General features: G+C 44.3%; 2 protein-coding genes and 4 non-coding genes across 6 annotated transcripts; 2 read left to right on the plus strand and 4 right to left on the minus strand.

Moving 5' to 3' along the window:
- Window positions 1-1,507: 1,507 nt before the first annotated feature.
- On the minus strand, window positions 1,508-7,770 carry LOC115208588 (importin subunit alpha-1). The gene is made up of 11 exons (XM_029776761.1): window positions 7,725-7,770; window positions 7,294-7,410; window positions 7,040-7,180; window positions 6,666-6,754; window positions 6,286-6,554; window positions 5,796-5,890; window positions 5,281-5,544; window positions 4,705-4,938; window positions 2,552-2,734; window positions 1,998-2,147; window positions 1,508-1,712 (listed from the first exon to the last, which is right to left on the minus strand). The coding sequence occupies exons 2-11, from the start codon at window positions 7,357-7,359 to the stop codon at window positions 1,623-1,625; spliced, it is 1,581 nt and encodes a 526-aa protein (XP_029632621.1). The 5' UTR covers window positions 7,360-7,410; window positions 7,725-7,770; the 3' UTR covers window positions 1,508-1,622.
- On the minus strand, window positions 2,267-2,401 carry LOC115147962 (small nucleolar RNA SNORA84). The gene has a single exon (XR_003866541.1). It is a non-coding gene; the product is annotated as a small nucleolar RNA SNORA84 (small nucleolar RNA).
- Window positions 5,085-5,219, minus strand: LOC115147961 (small nucleolar RNA SNORA84). The gene has a single exon (XR_003866540.1). It is a non-coding gene; the product is annotated as a small nucleolar RNA SNORA84 (small nucleolar RNA).
- On the minus strand, window positions 6,140-6,267 carry LOC115148001 (small nucleolar RNA SNORA71). The gene has a single exon (XR_003866575.1). It is a non-coding gene; the product is annotated as a small nucleolar RNA SNORA71 (small nucleolar RNA).
- Window positions 7,771-8,082: 312 nt separating the features above from the next.
- trnar-ccg (transfer RNA arginine (anticodon CCG)) lies at window positions 8,083-8,155 on the plus strand. Its single transcript has one exon. It is a non-coding gene; the product is annotated as a tRNA-Arg (tRNA).
- A 1,991-nt stretch (window positions 8,156-10,146) lies between these two features.
- Window positions 10,147-16,820, plus strand: LOC115208589 (uncharacterized). Its single transcript, XM_029776762.1, has 5 exons — window positions 10,147-10,337; window positions 12,415-13,047; window positions 13,491-13,577; window positions 13,970-14,161; window positions 15,495-16,820. The coding sequence occupies exons 1-5, from the start codon at window positions 10,274-10,276 to the stop codon at window positions 15,680-15,682; spliced, it is 1,164 nt and encodes a 387-aa protein (XP_029632622.1). The 5' UTR covers window positions 10,147-10,273; the 3' UTR covers window positions 15,683-16,820.
- The last annotated feature ends 217 nt before the right edge of the window (window positions 16,821-17,037 follow it).

Below are 17,037 nucleotides of genomic sequence, written 5' to 3' on the forward strand. Positions count from 1 at the left end.
CCCGGATCTCAATCCCATTGAGCACGTCTGGGACCTGTTCAATCGGAGGGTGAGGGCTAGGGCCATTCCCCCCAGAAATGTCTGGGAACTTGCAGGTGCCTTGGTGGAAGAGTGGGATAACATCTTACAGCAAGAACTGGCAAATCTGGTGCAGTCCATGAGGAGATGTACTTAATGCAGCTGGTGGCCACACCAGATACTGTTACTTTTGACCTCCCCTTTGTTCAGGAACACATTATTCAATTTCTGTTTGTCACATGTCTGTGGAACTTGTTCAGTTTGTCTCAGTTGTTGAAACTTATGTTCATACAAATATTTACACATGTTAAGTTTGCTGAAAATAAACGCAGTTGACAGTGAGAGGACGTTTCTTTTTTTGCTGAGTTTATATAAAACACAGGAACTCAAGTTTACTGCACTGGCCCTTTAAGCTCATTCTTGAAGTGCATACTGTACCGTCAGACAAGTATATACCTCCACCTGACCCAACCTTCTATGCACATGGAAGAGGCTAGTAAAGAGTACCAGCAGTGAGTCTAGAGGCGGTGTGAAGGGTGAGAGTAACAAACATGAGTGAGACTGAGGCTTTACTTGCGCTGGTGTTCTGCACTAAATAGAGGTTGTCCTTTCCTTCCAGTCACAGATCCATGCAGCAGACATGAACATACTGGGCCAGGAACAGAAGAACAGCCCCGGGACGGAACGTCTTGCAGTCGCCAACAGACCAGCTCATAGTCCTATGGTCCAGGGCAGACCAACAGCAGAGCCCCAAGACCAGCAGAGGGCTGGCTTGGCGCGTAAGGCCACCTCCCAGTTGACCCCATCAAATGTCTAAGATTCCTGTTCATATCCTGTCTAGAAACAATAGTGGAATACACAGACCCGTGGCCCATTTTGCATGCTGAGTTGGTTGCGTGGCAAAGGTTGACGAGTGATAGGTGGAGTGACATGGTCAAAGATAGCCATCTTACGCAGGTCGTCTGGGATCAGACACTAAATAGATGGGAGGATAGGAGGAGCACACCGCAGTCAGAGGCTGTTATTTTAAAATCAGAGCGCTCATTGTATTTTAATTGTGAGCATGTAACACTTGTTCTGATTGTTTTTAAATTGCATTGATATCCCATTTTACAGGAAGCCTCCACCAATGGGGAACACAGGCTGTGGGTCCTCCCAAGGGTGTCAATAACATTAGCATGTACTCTGAAGAATGACACCATGACTGTAGGTTAATGCCACGACTTAACCTCATGGCTCTGCCTGGTGTTCTCACCCCCCCCCCCCCCCAAACAGCTGCCTGTGCTAGTTACACCATTTAGCTCTGACGGAACAGCCTGGGAATACCTAATTGAACATACTTTATCAATGTTTAAAAAGCTGGGCACTGAAGTGTACAATATGTGCATGTTATGTAGTAAGTTCAGTGTGGTGTAGACCACCAGAAACTCATAAATGATTTCATTGCTCTTCTGTACTGGAAGCATCAAGCTTACCAAAAACCACCCAATTTTGTATTAAAGTTTATTTACAGGTTGTAGTAGAACAAGGAAGCGCCTGTACACTTGTGAAATTGTGAGGGACTACAGTACACATACAAAAAGACATACAGGAATCAAGAACATTTAAAAGTTGAAAGTGCTTTGGTTCTCAGGAATTTGGAAGGCGTAGCCGTCAGTTGTGATTTCTGGAGCAACAGAGTCATCCTCCTCATCCTGAAAGCAAGACAGATGGTGTCAGAGTAGTTTAAAATGGCAACTTCATACACTCATTTACCATGGCCGAGTTTCACTCAACAGAGTTGTTCTCTACCCGAAGCCCTTTAGAGTCACAGTAAGATGCACAGAGTCAGATGTATAAAATAAAACCCAGCTCATGGTCAATGTCTCCTTTTGATAACAATCAGCCGCGTCACCCATGAATGGACCTGAAAGAGGTGAGACAAGCTAAAGAGGACATAAGTGTATTTGGACTTAGTCATTGCTTGGTAAAGGTCTTACCTCGCCAGCGAAGTACTTCTCGATGAGGTTGAGAGAGGCCTTGTAGACCATCTCATTCTCGTGGGACTGCAGCGCCTCGATCTTGTCCAGGCCGCCACACTCCTCGATCATCTCGCACAGCTTCTCCAACTCGCCAATCTTCTCTCCTGCCTAAGACATTTAGTATGGGTTTTTACACACGCGAATCCACTGTATCCATTTCTAATTTTTAAAAATCAATAAACATAACATACAATCAAATTTGAAAAAAGCAAATCAATGCTAAACATGACTGTCTCAACAACCGGGCTTTGGAAGTCACGTGGAGTGGTAGCTCCCATGCATAAATTGCAGAGATTAATATTTGCCAGTCAATCAAAACCCACAGATCAGCACGGTCCAGCTGTCTCTAGGAACCACAAGGCAAACTGTCAGTGTTACAGGGTGCTCATTAACCATAATGTGTTACTGATAGAATTCTGGGTTGTAAGAGGGACATCTTGACCGTCATAATGATTGTGTCATGACTTAAGCTCTACCCATTGGTTCTTCTAACAGACCAGAAATGAACTTACCAGGAAGATGTTGGTTATGGCATCCAGAATGACCAGGATGGTCTTGCTGTCCTTGGCAGAGAGTAGGTTGAGCAGGGGCTCCAGCACATTGGCCTGTACCAAGTAGATCACCTGATCCACTGTCCCCCCGCTGGTGTAGTTGGTGATGGCCCACACTGCCTCCTTCTGGGTCTTGTAGTCTCCCTGGTTGAAGAAAAAGACAAATGAGGCAAGGTCAGAGCTAACTAGGGGACTCATCTTTGTATTTGTGCCATTATAGTGTCTATGACAGCATGGTCAACACCATTGAGGCAATAACAATTTTGGAGCAGTCAATTTCCTTCATGATTGGCTGACCAGTTGGACATGACTCCAACAGGTTAACCAGGAGAGATCAGCCAATTATGTCCCAACAGTTGAGTACATTCATATGGTGGAAGGCCTCAACGGCACTGCCCATGTTAACAACATTTTGGCCACTAGAGGCCTCTATCAATCTCTATGGGCAGATGTTTGTGGAGCAGCAGAACAGAAACCAGGCAGAAGATCAGTAGGCATGAAACTGAAGAAAAGTTGAATGGGGGAGGTCAAATCTGGGGCTGCATGTAGCAATCGTCTAGGATCAGGTCCTAAAAGGAAAAATTAATCTCGTCGATCAGCACTTAAACCTGTTATGGATAGGGGGCAGTATTTTCACGGCCGGATAAAAAAACGTACCCGATTTAATATGATTATTACTCCTGCCCAGAAAGTAGAATATGCATATAATTATTAGCTTTGGATAGAAAACACGCCAAAGTTTCTAAAACTGTTTGAATGGTGTCTGTGAGTATAACAGAACTAATTTATTTGGCAGGCCAAAACCTGAGAAGATTCCTTACAGGAAGTGCCGTCTGACCATTTCTTGGCCTTCTACACTCTCTTTATTGAAAACTGAGGATCTCTGCTGTAACGTGACACTTCCTACGGCTCCCATAGGCTCTCAGAAGGCGGCAAAAAGCTGAATGATGTCTTTGCAGGCCCTGGCTGAAAAACACTAGCGCATTTGGATAGTGGTCGATCAGAGAACAGAGACTGGAGGCGGGTGCATGAGGCGACACCATGTTTTTATTCTTTCGTCTTTGAACGAAAACAACGACTCCCGGTCGGAATATTATCGCTTTTTTACGAGAAAAATCGCATAAAAATTGATTTTAAACAGCGGTTGACATGCTTCGAAGTACGGTAATGGAATATTTTGATTTTTTTTGTCACGAAACACGTCGGGCGCGTCACCCTTCTTTACACTTCAGATAGTGTCTTGAACGCACGAACAAAACAGAGGATATTTGAACATAACTATTGATTATTTTGAACCAAACCAACATTTGTTATTGAAGTAGAAGTCCTGGGAGTGCATTCTGACAAAGAACAGCAAAGGTAATAACATTTTTCTTATAGTAAATCTGACTTTGGTGAGGGCTAAACTTGGTGGGTGTCTAAATAGCTAGCCCTGTGATGCCGGGCTATCTACTCAGAATAATGTGCTTTCACCGAAAAGCTATTTTAAAATCGGACATAGCGAGTGCATAAAGGAGTGCTGTATCTATAATTCTTAAAATAATTATGTTTTTTGTGAACGTTTATCGTGAGTAATTTAGTAAATTCACCGGAAGTTTGCGGGGGGGGGGGGTGCTAGTTCTGAACGTCACATGCTAATGTAAAAAGCTGGTTTTTGATATAAATATGAACTTGATTGAACAAAACATGCATGTATTGTATAACAATGTCCTAGGATTGTCATCTGATGAAGATCATCAAAGGTTCGTGCTGCATTTAGCTGTGGTTTTGTTTTTTGTGACATTATATGCTAGCTTGAAAAATGGGTGTCTGATTATTTCTGGCTGGGTACTCTGCTGACATAATCTAATGTTTTGCTTTCGCTGTAAAGCGTTTTTGAAATCGGACAGTGTGGTTAGATAAAGGAGAGTCTTATCTTTAAAATGGTGTAAAATAGTGATATGTTTGAAAAATTTAAGTTTTTGGATTTGAGGAATTTGTATATCGCGCCACGCCCATCATTGGATATTGGAGCAGGTGTTCCGCTAGCGGAACGTCTAGATGTAAGAGGTTAATGCATACTAGCCCCTGAATGGTTTGCCCCCTAATGAACAATCCATGAACCCTCATCGTACCTTTTTGAGGATGTCCACCAGCAATGGAACGAGGCCGGCGTTGATGACTTCCTGGATCTGGGTGTCCTTGCCAGCCGTGACGTTGGACAGGGTCCAGGCTGCCTCCTTCTGGATGTTGGACTTATGGTGGCGGAGCAGCGCAGGGAACATTGTCAGAGCGCCCGAGTTCAGCACACACTGCGTCTGCTCATCTGTGCCAGTCACGATGTTGCCCAGCGACCGCAGAGAGGGAGTCTGGGAAGATAGCAAATAAAAGGGGGGGGGGGGGGGGGGGGGGGGGGGAGACAGGATTTGGATGCAAGCTACACAATTGACATGTCTGACAACAGGAGTACCTAAACTATTGGAATTCTGGACGACAGGCTTTCATCAGTAACTTGGAATGTCTCAACAACCGGGCTATGGAAGTTACTTGGAGTGGTAGCTCCCATGCATAAATCGCAGAGATTAATATTTGCCTGTCAATCAAAACCCACAGATCAGCACGGTCCAGCTGTCTCTAGGAACCACTAGGCAGACCACTGTACAGGTGCAATCAAAAATGTAAAGCGTAGTATACGTGGCAAAGGGATGTACCACGATGGTGAGCTCCCCGGAGGTGAGCAGCTGGACGAGACGGGGCACCAGGCCGGCCTGCACCACCACTTCGATGCGCTCGTTAGGGCCGTCCGTCAGGTAGGACACGGCCCAGCAGGTGTCGGCCAGCACCTCCTTGTCGTCATGGTGGAGCAGCCGCACCAGCGTGGGCAGCAGTAGCTGCACGGCCGCCAATGGCGGGGCAGGGTTCTTGTTCCGACAGAGGTTAGACAGGGTCCATGTCACGTTCCTCAGGTAACCAGACTGGAAGGAGCAGGGAGATGTTAGAGATCAATATGCCACCAGCTATATTTAGATATGGATGCATCAAATTGAGGTAATGAGCAAAGATGAAAGCTAAAGCAGTTAACTTTATATAGCGCAACATCCTAAATCAACCACACCTATTTTACGAGAAACACCATGAAAAATAGCTGATGAGTGGAATTTCCCCACAGCACTTGCTAACGAATTCCACAACAACCCAGAGCTTTTATCATTATATGTAAACTTACAGAAAATACAGACAAGTCAGGGGCGGTCAGCAGAGTCAGGAGGGGCTCAATGGCGCCGTGTTTGATGACCAAGTCCCTGTAGGTGGAGCCATCACCTAAGGAAGAGGAGGAATCAGGCCATGTTAAAAACGTGGTCACAGAAGACCGTTGACCTGGCATACAACCACAGAGTGGAGGCTTATTGCAAAAGGTATATTGAACTAACAAATGTTCAAGTAGTAGTATTTTCAAAAGAGAATTACTGATAAATTGATATTGTTACCTGCCTGGTAGCAATAATCTTTATCAGCATTTCTGGTGTAACAAACATGGAGTGTCACACTAAAGTTGCGCCGGCGTAAAGGTGTTTGAAAGACACAGGGTTTGAGGGGAACAGTTATTCCAACAAACACGGGAAAAGCTTTCAGATCACTGTTCCTGTACTATCAATGACAATGGCAACAGTCATGCCATAGTCACTTTCGATACAGGTAAGTGTGCTTTGTCATACCAGCAATGTTGCCCAGGGCCCAGACGGCCTGCTCGCTGATGTGGGGGTGCGGGGACATCACCAGGCTGATGAAGGCGGAGATGGCTCCTCCGTTCACCACTGCAGTGGTTTGGTCCGAATTGCCAGAGGCGATGTTGGTCAGGGCCCAGGCCGCCTCGAACTGTATGGGAGGACACTCAGCCAGGCTCAGGAAGTGGACAAAGTTTGAGATGAGCCCGGCGTCGATGATGCGATCAATGGGAGGGTGCCGCTCTCTGGACAGCAGCTTCCTGTGGTGGAAGAAGGACAGGTAAAATGGTTAGGGGCGGACAAGGCCTACAGTCAGAACAGAAACAGTGATTAGCTAACAACGGTTTCCAATGGAAAGCTTAGTGACTTACCTGGCTGCCTGGGTAGCCTGCACCTGATGATCTAGGCTTTGGCTATTTACACCAGCCACAATCTCCTCAACCGTCCAGTGCTGTGCAGGCTATGGAAACATGGCAGGATTACACATTAATTACATGACCTGGCATGCCATCTGTGGAGCGTCTGCATGCGTGTCAATGGGAAAAAAGTGACTGAATATAGGCGCTAGCTAACAGGCCTCTTAGAGTAGAGGACAGAAAGGCACCAAATCAATCTATTGGGAAGAGGGACATCTTTGGCTTGCTCACCCTTTGTTGATGGCCTGTACAACGTCATAATCCAAAGCTTGCCATTGCCCGGTTGAATTTCAAATCAGGGTAGTTATAGTATGGATACAAAATATTACCTGTGCATTTTGGTCCTTCTCTTGGAGTGGAGACGTAGGCTCATCTGGGCTGATACTGACGTTCCTTCTTTTGAGAAGCTGGTCATCTTTCTTCGCCTTTCGAAGTTCGACGTTGACTTCGACTCTTCTGCGCCTTAATTCCTGCAGATGAACAGTGTCAAGTAGCATGGTGCTAGACAAATGGCAAAACTAAACTAGGTGTTAATGGTTGACTAATCAATCAAGATTAGGCATCAAAGGCGATATCAACTTACGTTGGTATCTTTTCCCTTGTTTTTGAATTGGGTGATACGATCGGCGTCGTTCGCAGTTGTCGACATTGTTTTCGTTGCTTATTGAACAAGGTGATGATTTCACTGTAATGTTGATCACTAACGTGACGGGGGAAAAAATTAAATGTTACCTATGTGCCTGTTTTAAATAAAATAACCAACGTTTTTCTACCTAGCAAGACAGTTTCGCTTTCCTGCTGCCCGGCGAACTATATATAATCTAACGTAGACCACCATGTGGCCGGTTGAAACCGCTTAAATTTACCATTTAGTCATAACCAGTACACCAGAAAACCAGTAATAATTTAACAATATATTAACGCATATCATTTATATCGAATGCACCCAGTAACTACAATATTATAACCATTAAAATAAACCATAACTAACAAAAGCATAAGGACCGCACTCACCTTGTTCTTGTTCTTACTAGCAATGACGTCAAACGTGAGACCGCATTTAAATTTCCGTCTTTCTCGATCTGTGATTGGCCCATTCGAGTCAAAGCACCTCTTCATTGGCCCCTTTTTGAAAAAGTCGGAAAGAGTCACTTGTGGTGATGCGCTGTTATCGCGAGACGATACTACAGCTTTTCAGAAAATGTGACAAAATTTGCCTGCGACATGTCGCAGAGCACAGTAGTTTAGCTAAACCTGGTAGCAAATATGTTGATCATGAAATCAAATATACACAATTATATAGAACTTTCCACTCATTTATCGTCATGTTTTCAATGTTATAAATTGTGCTTGTGCTAACTCGAAACGTGATGACCCAGTGGCCTAATGGATAAGGCATCAGCCTCCGGAGCTGGGGATTGTGGGTTCGAGTCCCATCTGGGTCGTATTTAGCTTCCGTTTTATGTGAAATAACATAGAAAATAATAAATGATTGATAATAGCTACATGGATTATAAAACCGGAGGAATGCACTCCGACAACAATTTGTCTCAAAAATGTGAGTGCATTTGCAAATGTCACACGTAAAGCTATGGAGCCTTGACCCACGAAAATGTCCCATACAAATCAATCACATACATAAGGTTTAATCACGACTTTAATACAAATGTTTGAAATCTGCAATACCACGAGCATCCAAGCGTCGCCTCACAGTTTGTAACATTGTGTCCAAAAGGGGGCAGTGCTTCTACGCGTATGACTTTTACCGGTATAGGCTACACATTCACAGTGTCAAACAGAATTGTATTATTCATTTAACCTTTATTTAACTAGGCAAGTCAGTTAAGAACAAATTCTTATTTACAATGACGGCCTACCAAAAGGTAAAAGGCCTCCTGCGGGGACGGGGGGCCTAGGATTAAAAATACAAAATAAATACAATATAAATATAAGACAAAACACACATCACAACAAGAGAGACAACACAGCACTACATAAAGAGAGGCCTAAGACAACAACATAGCAAGGCAGCAACACATGACAACATAGCATGGTAGCAACACAACATGGCAGCAGCACAAACCATGGTACAAACATTATTGGGCACAGACAACAGCACAAAGGTCAAGAAGGTAGAGACAACAATACATCACACAAAGCAGCCACAACTGTCAGTAAGAGTGTCCATGATTGAGTCTTGGAATGAAGAGATTGAGATAAAACTGTCCAGTTTGAGTGTTTGTTGCAGCTCGTTCCAGTCGCCAGCTGCAGCGAACTGAAATGAGGAGCGACCCATGGATGTGTGTGCTTTGGGGACCTTTAACAGAAGTGCGATTACGATAGAGGAAACCAAGTCTAGATGTAACTTTAGCCTGCAGCTTTGATATGTGCTGAGAGAAGGACAGTACACCGTCTAGCCATACTCCCAAGTACTTGTAGAGGTGACTACCTCAAGCTCTAAACCCTCAGAGGTAGTAATCACACCTGTGGGGAGAGGGGCATTCTTCTTACCAAACCACATGACCTTTGTTTTGGAGGTGTTCAGAACAAGGTTAAGGGTAGAGAAAGCTTGTTGAACACTAGGAAAGCTTTGTTGAAGAGCATTTAACAGAATAAATCAGAACCAATTATTTGACGCATTTTCATACAGTATTTATCCCGGTGTTTCACCCAACAGGCGCATACTTTTCTGTTTCCATCTATGCGGGCCGGCACCCGTGTCTGACTGGTCCATGGATCTAGCGGACCGGCTCTCACATCCCGGCAACTTTGAGAAAAAAAACACTTTATATCGGAGTTGTGCCTGGTCGTCACTAGTTACTACAGCCACAAAGTCATAAACACGCCAATTTCTAAAATGTCTCTTTTTAAAATATTATTTTAAACTTAACCATAACCACACTGCTAACCTTATGCCTAACCCTAATCTTAAATTAAGACCAAAAAGCTCATTTTTGTTTTCATGAATATTTACTGTAGACATATTTTGACTTTGTGGCTGAAGTAACTAGTGGAAACGTTCACACGCGAATCTATCCCAACTGATCTTGCCGCCTCCAGACTGCTTCCCATTTTCGAAGACATTTATTTTCACTGTTAGAGCGGGTACTAGAGTATCTGGCCAACATAATGGATAATCTGTGTTGAGGACCAAAACCAGGCCACTGGTACTTTTCAGATGTAATTTACGTAACAATCGCTAACTGTGAACTTTAACACCGTGTTACTTTTTTAAAATTACTGGTCAAATGCAATAGCCTATCACAATCCGTAATCACTAATAATCACTATCATCAGTAATTAGTGGAATTGAAGGCTAAAATCTGGGCCACGTTTTTTTTTTTAAATGCCCCACACACAGTAGCCTACTAAATACCGAAGGGCATAGAATTAGGAATTTAATCGGACCTCTATGGCTTCATGAATGAAGTGTCTCTGATGTCACTCTGTTTACCTCTGCGTCGGAGTGACACGCCTTCCATTCCAGGCTGGAGGCATATAAACCTCAGGAATCCAGAGACACTCCAGCAGACTTCGAAGTTGGTCCAATAGTACTTTTCAGGATGACAGGTTTTATTATACTCCTGCTGGTACTTGCGTTTACCTTTTCTGAAGCGGAGGACAATGGTAAGTCGGGTAACAATTCTTGCTGCTTTCCAACTATGTCTTATTACATTTACATGTTACATTTTAAGGAGAAGAATGGTGACAGTATTATTGTAGATCAGAAGATCAATTAGGAAATAACAAGTTTTAAAACCAATACACTTTGAAACTTTTTTTGTTGTATCTATTGTAAATGTGATGACATGGTGATTTTTAAAGCATTTTCTCAGAGGTGCAATAAATAAATAGATATATTGGCTTATCAAATCGACATTTTATTTATTTATCACATGCGCCGAATACAACTGATGTAATAGACATGACTAAATGCTTGCTTACGAACCTTTCCCAAATGATGCAGTTTAAAAATAATAATAAAAAATAGTAACTAACACGAGGAATAAAATAAAATACACAAGAATCGAGCTATATACAGGGAGTACCAGTACCAGATCAATGTGGAGCTATATACAGGGAGTACCAGCACCAGATCAATGTGGAGCTATATACAGGGAGTACCAGTACCAGCTCAATGTGGAGCTATATACAGGGAGTACCAGTACCAGATCAATGTGGAGCTATATACAGGGAGTACCAGTACCAGATCAATGCGGAGCTATATACAGGGAGTACCAGTACCAGATCAATGTGGAGCTATATACAGGGAGTACCAGTACCAGATCAATGCGGAGCTATATACAGCTATATACAGGGAGTACCAGTACCAGATCAATGTATGTATACTTATGTTTGGAATGAAAGTACATTTTATGATTGATATAATATTTTTTCTCTTTCACAAATATAAGCCTATAATTTAAATCTCGGACATATCTAATTAAATATTTGTATAGGCTACTTTGCAACAATATAATCATCTGAAATGTGCATATCATAAAGCTGGAGTTCACAAAAAGAGTGACATTCTCCTAATCTGATAACTATCGGTGTCAGGCAGTTACAGCTAGTTAGAATTACAAAGCATACTGCCACTAGACATTTACGTCATTTAGCAGACGCTCTTATCCAGAGTGATTTACAGGAGCAATTAGGGTGAAGTGCCTTGCTCAAGGGCACATAAACAGATTTTTTCACATAGTAGGCTCGAGGATTCGAATCAGTGATCTTTCAATTACTGGACCAACGTGCTTAACTGCTACCTCCTGGCTACCTGACACCCCATAATGTCGATTTTGTTCATTGAGGCTACAATGATTACCCTGTGAATGTTTTGCTTTACTTTTAAGTGTTTGGCTTGTGTGCTGACAGTAAGACTATATAGGCGTACTTATAAAATCTGGATGAAAATGTCTTTATAAATGACTATGTAATATCAATAGATTAGATTATATGGTGAATACATAAAACAAACAAAAAAAACACAATTGAGTAGAATATGTGCAGTGCATTTAGCATGCTTTAGTTCAGTGCCCACACTCTTATTTTATGTCACCAGGTTAGTCTTATTGAGATGAAATATCTCTTTTACAAGAGACCTGGCCAAATATCACCACACATTTACAACATAATAAAACGCAGAGCATTACAGTTTAAAAACATAAATTTAAAGATTGAGCAGGCAAGATACTTGGGGAGGTGTGGTGCATCCTGGGGTCAGAACATTGACAGCCCCCCACTTCATTGACCACCATAGTTTTTACCCTAGCTTTAAACACATTCAAGGAGACAAGCTCCTGTAATTTCATGCCATTTTGTAGTTTATTCTAAGTGGAAGGGGCAGAGAACTGGAATACTTTTTTTACCCAGCTCTGACAGTTAAAATAATATTGATAGTCTCAAGCTATTGCTTATATTTATTTTACTAGGCAAGTCAGTTAAGAACAAATTCTTATTTTCAATGACAGCCTAGGAACAGTGGGTTAACTGCCTTGTTCAGGGGCAGAACAACAGATTTGTACCTTGTCAGCTCAGGGATTTGATCTTGCAACCTTTTGGTTACTAGTCCAACACTCTAACCACTAGGCTATGCTGCCACAGTCAACTGTACTCAGAACCTTATATGACGGAGGTATGATATAGGGGCCATTGATGTTATAATATACCGCTGGCTGTAACTGTCCTTGCCTGCTTTATCCAGAGCTGTTCTCCGTGATCAGCACCCCCCCTGAGAAGGGCCAGAGTGTTTTACCCGACCCTGGCCAGAACCAGAGCACAAGGCTAGGGGCCAAAGACCCCTCTCTCACCATCAACGAGCCCCTGGAAAAGAGCAGCAAAGCCGGGGACCCTAAGTACGCCCTCCACCCCCTTCCCTCTGGGGTCTGGCCCAAGCACAGTGACCCTCGCCCTGGCCCCCACAACAAGAGCAAGAAGGGCCCTAAAAATGACCGCCTGATCGAGCACAACAGCGAGAAGAACCGCGGCGAAGCGAGTCTAGCGCTTCCCAAAACGCCACTGACCGCTGCTACTAACCGCACACAAAAAGTAAACGTGGACCCTTACCGAGACCCCCACACTAACTTCAACAACCCCCCGCAGATTGACCCGGACAGTCACCCAAACTCCAGACCCAGGGGCCACCCCCACATTCAACCAGCCACCTCCCCTCGCAGGGACCCCCCAACCAGAAAGCTGGACCCGGAGGAGAACCGCCCTGGAGGGAAGTCCAGTCTGTACCAGTCCGGCGGCGCCAACCGGAATAACAGCCGCTCATCTGTGCTCCTCAACCGTCGCTCCTCCAGCCTGCTCTACCACTTCGACATCCTGAAACGAGGTATGGAAAGTGACACTACACCCCCACACTATGTATGGTACAAAGGGAGTCGTGACAGTGAGACTGCTGCGATTCCGGGAAAGTTAGCTAATTACCTCTCCAGCCACAAATTGCTGCCTACATCTGGATTGAATGTGTCCCTTTGTGCGAAGTCTTGGGGGGGGGGGGTGAGAGGTCATAATAGCAATGCTAAATATGACTAAGTGAGATCAGTTATGATGCAGTAATTAAGGGGTGAGACCGGAGCAGGGAGGATGGGGAACGTGAGCCCCCTCCTGCGGAATGCGACGCCTGGGTTCTGTAATGGCAACCCTGGTCCTACGAATGACACTGGAATGAAGTCTGGCTCCACACAAGCAGGCAAGGCACGGTCGATCACTCTCTCTCTCCTTCTTCTCATCTCCGTCTCCCTCTTCCTTTCTCTTTGTCTCCCTGTCTCGCAGAGTCTGACTTCACTCATGAGGCCGTCTGCATGAGTGAGTGCAGGAAGGAGAAGGAGGAGAGAGAGCATTACTGCTACAGTGAATTTGGTGAGTGTGTGTGAACGAGGTTAGACTATTGAATGAGAGTGAGGTGGATGGCCTGGCCTGGCCACCATCTTCCAGTGATCTCTCCATGAAGACTGTAAGGGAAGTGAAGGGATGTTAAAAGGGGACAAAATAAGCGCATGACACAATATTTGGTGTAGTCTATTTGCAACCTGCCAATCATGCTGTAGTTTAGACTGGATTGACAGACATTCCCTTTGGTCATGTAGAGTCTTCTCACCATGGTGCAGGGTGAAGTTGCCCCAAAACGTTGCTCTTGGGTCAATTTTGCTGATCCTAGATCTGTACCTATGAGTGCTCTGTGCTACTATCCACTTTAGAGTTACAAACAATGACCTTTACTTTAATTTGACCATTTACTCTTTAAATTTCAGCCGTCAATGGGATCGTTCATGACATAGACATGGTGCGTAAGGGGATTAGACTCATCACACTGATGGTGAGCAGCGATGGCTTCTACAAGATGAGCCGTCTCTACGTCACTCCAGACAGCTTCTTTCTCAAAGTGCGTCTCCTAGTCCTGGACACATACAAATGTAGCAAGCCTTGTCCTGACATCAAACTAGGTAAGTGTCAACTTAAGGAACCAATACATGCATCCCAAATAGCACCCTATCCCCTAAATCAAGGCTCTCCAACCCTGTTCCTGGAGAGGTACCCTCCAACCCAGTGGTAACTGGGGCAGCAGGTAGGATAGTGGTTAGAGCGTAGGGGATGTAACCAAAAGGTTGCAGGGTTGAATCTCCAAGGTAAAAATCTGTCGTTCTTCCCCTGAACAGAGGCAGAACGACAGTAGGCTGTCATTGGTAGGCCGTCATTGTAAATAAAAATTTGTCCTTAACTGACTTGCCTAGTTAAATAAAGGTTACATAAATAAGAAAGGTTAAATAAATTATTAGAATCAGGTGCACTAGATTAGGGTTGGAGTGAAAACCTACAGGATGGTAGCTCTCTAGGAGCAGGGTTGGTGTGAAAACCTACAGGATGGTAGCTCTCTAGGAGCAGGGTTGGTGTGAAAACCTACAGGATGGTAGCTCTCTAGGAGCAGGGTTGGTGTGAAAACCTACAGGATGGTAGCTCTCTAGGAGCAGGGTTGGTGTGAAAACCTACAGGATGGTAGCTCTCTAGGAGCAGGGTTGGTGTGAAAACCTACAGGATGGTAGCTCTCTAGGAGCAGGGTTGGTGTGAAAACCTACAGGATGGTAGCTCTCTAGGAGCAGGGTTGGTGTGAAAACCTACAGGATGGTAGCTCTCTAGGAGCAGGGTTGGTGTGAAAACCTACAGGATGGTAGCTCTCTAGGAGCAGGGTTGGTGTGAAAACCTACAGGATGGTAGCTCTCTAGGAGCAGGGTTGGTGTGAAAACCTACAGGATGGTAGCTCTCTAGGAGCAGGGTTGGAGTGAAAACCTACAGGATGGTAGCTCTCTAGGAGCAGGGTTGGAGTGAAAACCTACAGGATGGTAGCTCTCTAGGATCAGGGTTGGTGTGAACCTACAGGATGGATCTCTCCTGCCCTATATGGTGCAGTAGTAAACCATATAGGGCAGGAATATTCAAATCCTATCCTGGAGGTCTGAAGTACTGCTGGTTTTCTGTTCTATGTGATCATTAATTGCACCCACCTGGTGTCCCTGATTAGAGAGGAACAATGAAAAAAAGCAGTGGAACTGACTTTGTGGTCCAGTTTTGAATTTGAGGGATATAAGGTGCCACCATGGCAACGTTCTGATATCAACACTAGCATATTACTTATAATGGATTCCCAATACATTTCTCCATGCTATGTGGTATGCTAGTATAGTCAATGGTACTGAACTCATGTCTACCAGTTGAGCAGAGAGACCAAATACTGCTAATGAATTCACTGACACCCTCTCTTACCCCAATGCTATTCTATAGGTAGCCGGTACATTGTAATGGGCCAGATCTACCACCGGAGGCGCCACCTCCCCAATGACCTTCTGGCCCTGCTGGGGGGCAAACTGAAGCCAGGGGACGGCCTCCTGCGCAGCAACAACTACGTCAAGCGCTTCAACAAGAGGAGACACCAGAAAGCCCTGGAGGCTACCCGCTCCAAGTGTAGGTGAAACCAAAACACACTATCGCCCCCTGCAGCGGTGGAAAAGACATTGCAGCCGTCAAGATGAAGTGACTGTGACCTATAACCCTACAGCATTTCAGCAGAGACGTAGATGGACGAGGCCAAGGTGTTGTTGTTTTTTCCGGCATGGACCTCCTGCACTTGTTTGTATCATAATCCAGGTTGAGTCGTTATGTTTTTGCTTATCTGCCTGTACAGTCTTTACCTTGTAGCTTTGCGTCCTCTTTGATAGAAGACACAAGGGGAGTCTATATCAAAGGTTCTCGTCTTTAAACCTCTGCTTGAAGTGCTGCCCCATCAGATTTCCTCCTACTGTTGCTCTCTATTATTGTGCATGAGCATTTAGCTGGATAGAGGGTACACTTAACAAAGGTAAAAGATGAGCTCTCTAGTATATCTCTATGTTCACAAGTCTTCTATACTCATTTATTAAGATGTTGTAGTACTTAAAATGATCATTTATTCATGTCTGGTACATGAATCGGTCAGATCAGTGCCTCCCTCTTATTGGTTTCATTTACGATTGAAATATTCTGCCAGCGAAGCCAGAGTTCTGGTTCAATGGAATAATTTAGGTAGAGGACATTTTTCATTGGCTAATTCGATGTAACACAACTTTTCATCAGAATGTTTTGGTTGTCCCGTGTCCACCTTTGAAGATGTTGTCCGAGCATGTGAATGAAGCCCATATTTGCCCTGAGGGAGAAAGACTGCCAACTCCAGCCCCACTATTCATGCGAAGACACACACACACACACACACACGCATCTCCAATTGGCTTGTTCCAGGTTATCCCGATCTAGTTGCACACTGGTGCTTCTCCAATGGCAAGAGTCCAATTACATTTCGCCTTTAGAACTTGGTAGGAAACTTTAAAGGACTTCCCATTGACTTCCTATACAATATCAGCAAACTCCTATTTATGCCTGTAAGAAAAGCTGTCTAATTTTCACACTGTTTTGTTCCTGTCATTTGATTGCAGGAAATACACTTTTACTGTATGTGAAAGAGAAGAGGGGGGTGGGATGTAAGACTGGAAAAGCAGCATCAACAACAACAAACCCCAGAGGAGGGAAAAGTTGAGAAAAGAGATACAAATAAACAAATTCTTCTAATGTTAAAGATGTGTACATGTTGAAATATCCGACGGAGAAAACAGACTTCATAAGGGAACCTGATGGTATTAGTGAGTGTTTTTGTACATCTAATCGCGGGAATCTGATCCCCAGGGCACCTGGACACACGGATTCAGAAAAGTGTGGCTCTCCTTGCCGGCTCTCTTTGGAGATGGTGAGGTGAAAGCTAATGCCGCCTCTGACCCTTATTTGCTCATGCACGCAA

This window comes from Salmo trutta, chromosome 14 (assembly GCF_901001165.1).
Source record: "Salmo trutta chromosome 14, fSalTru1.1, whole genome shotgun sequence".
Lineage (NCBI taxonomy): Eukaryota > Metazoa > Chordata > Actinopteri > Salmoniformes > Salmonidae > Salmo > Salmo trutta.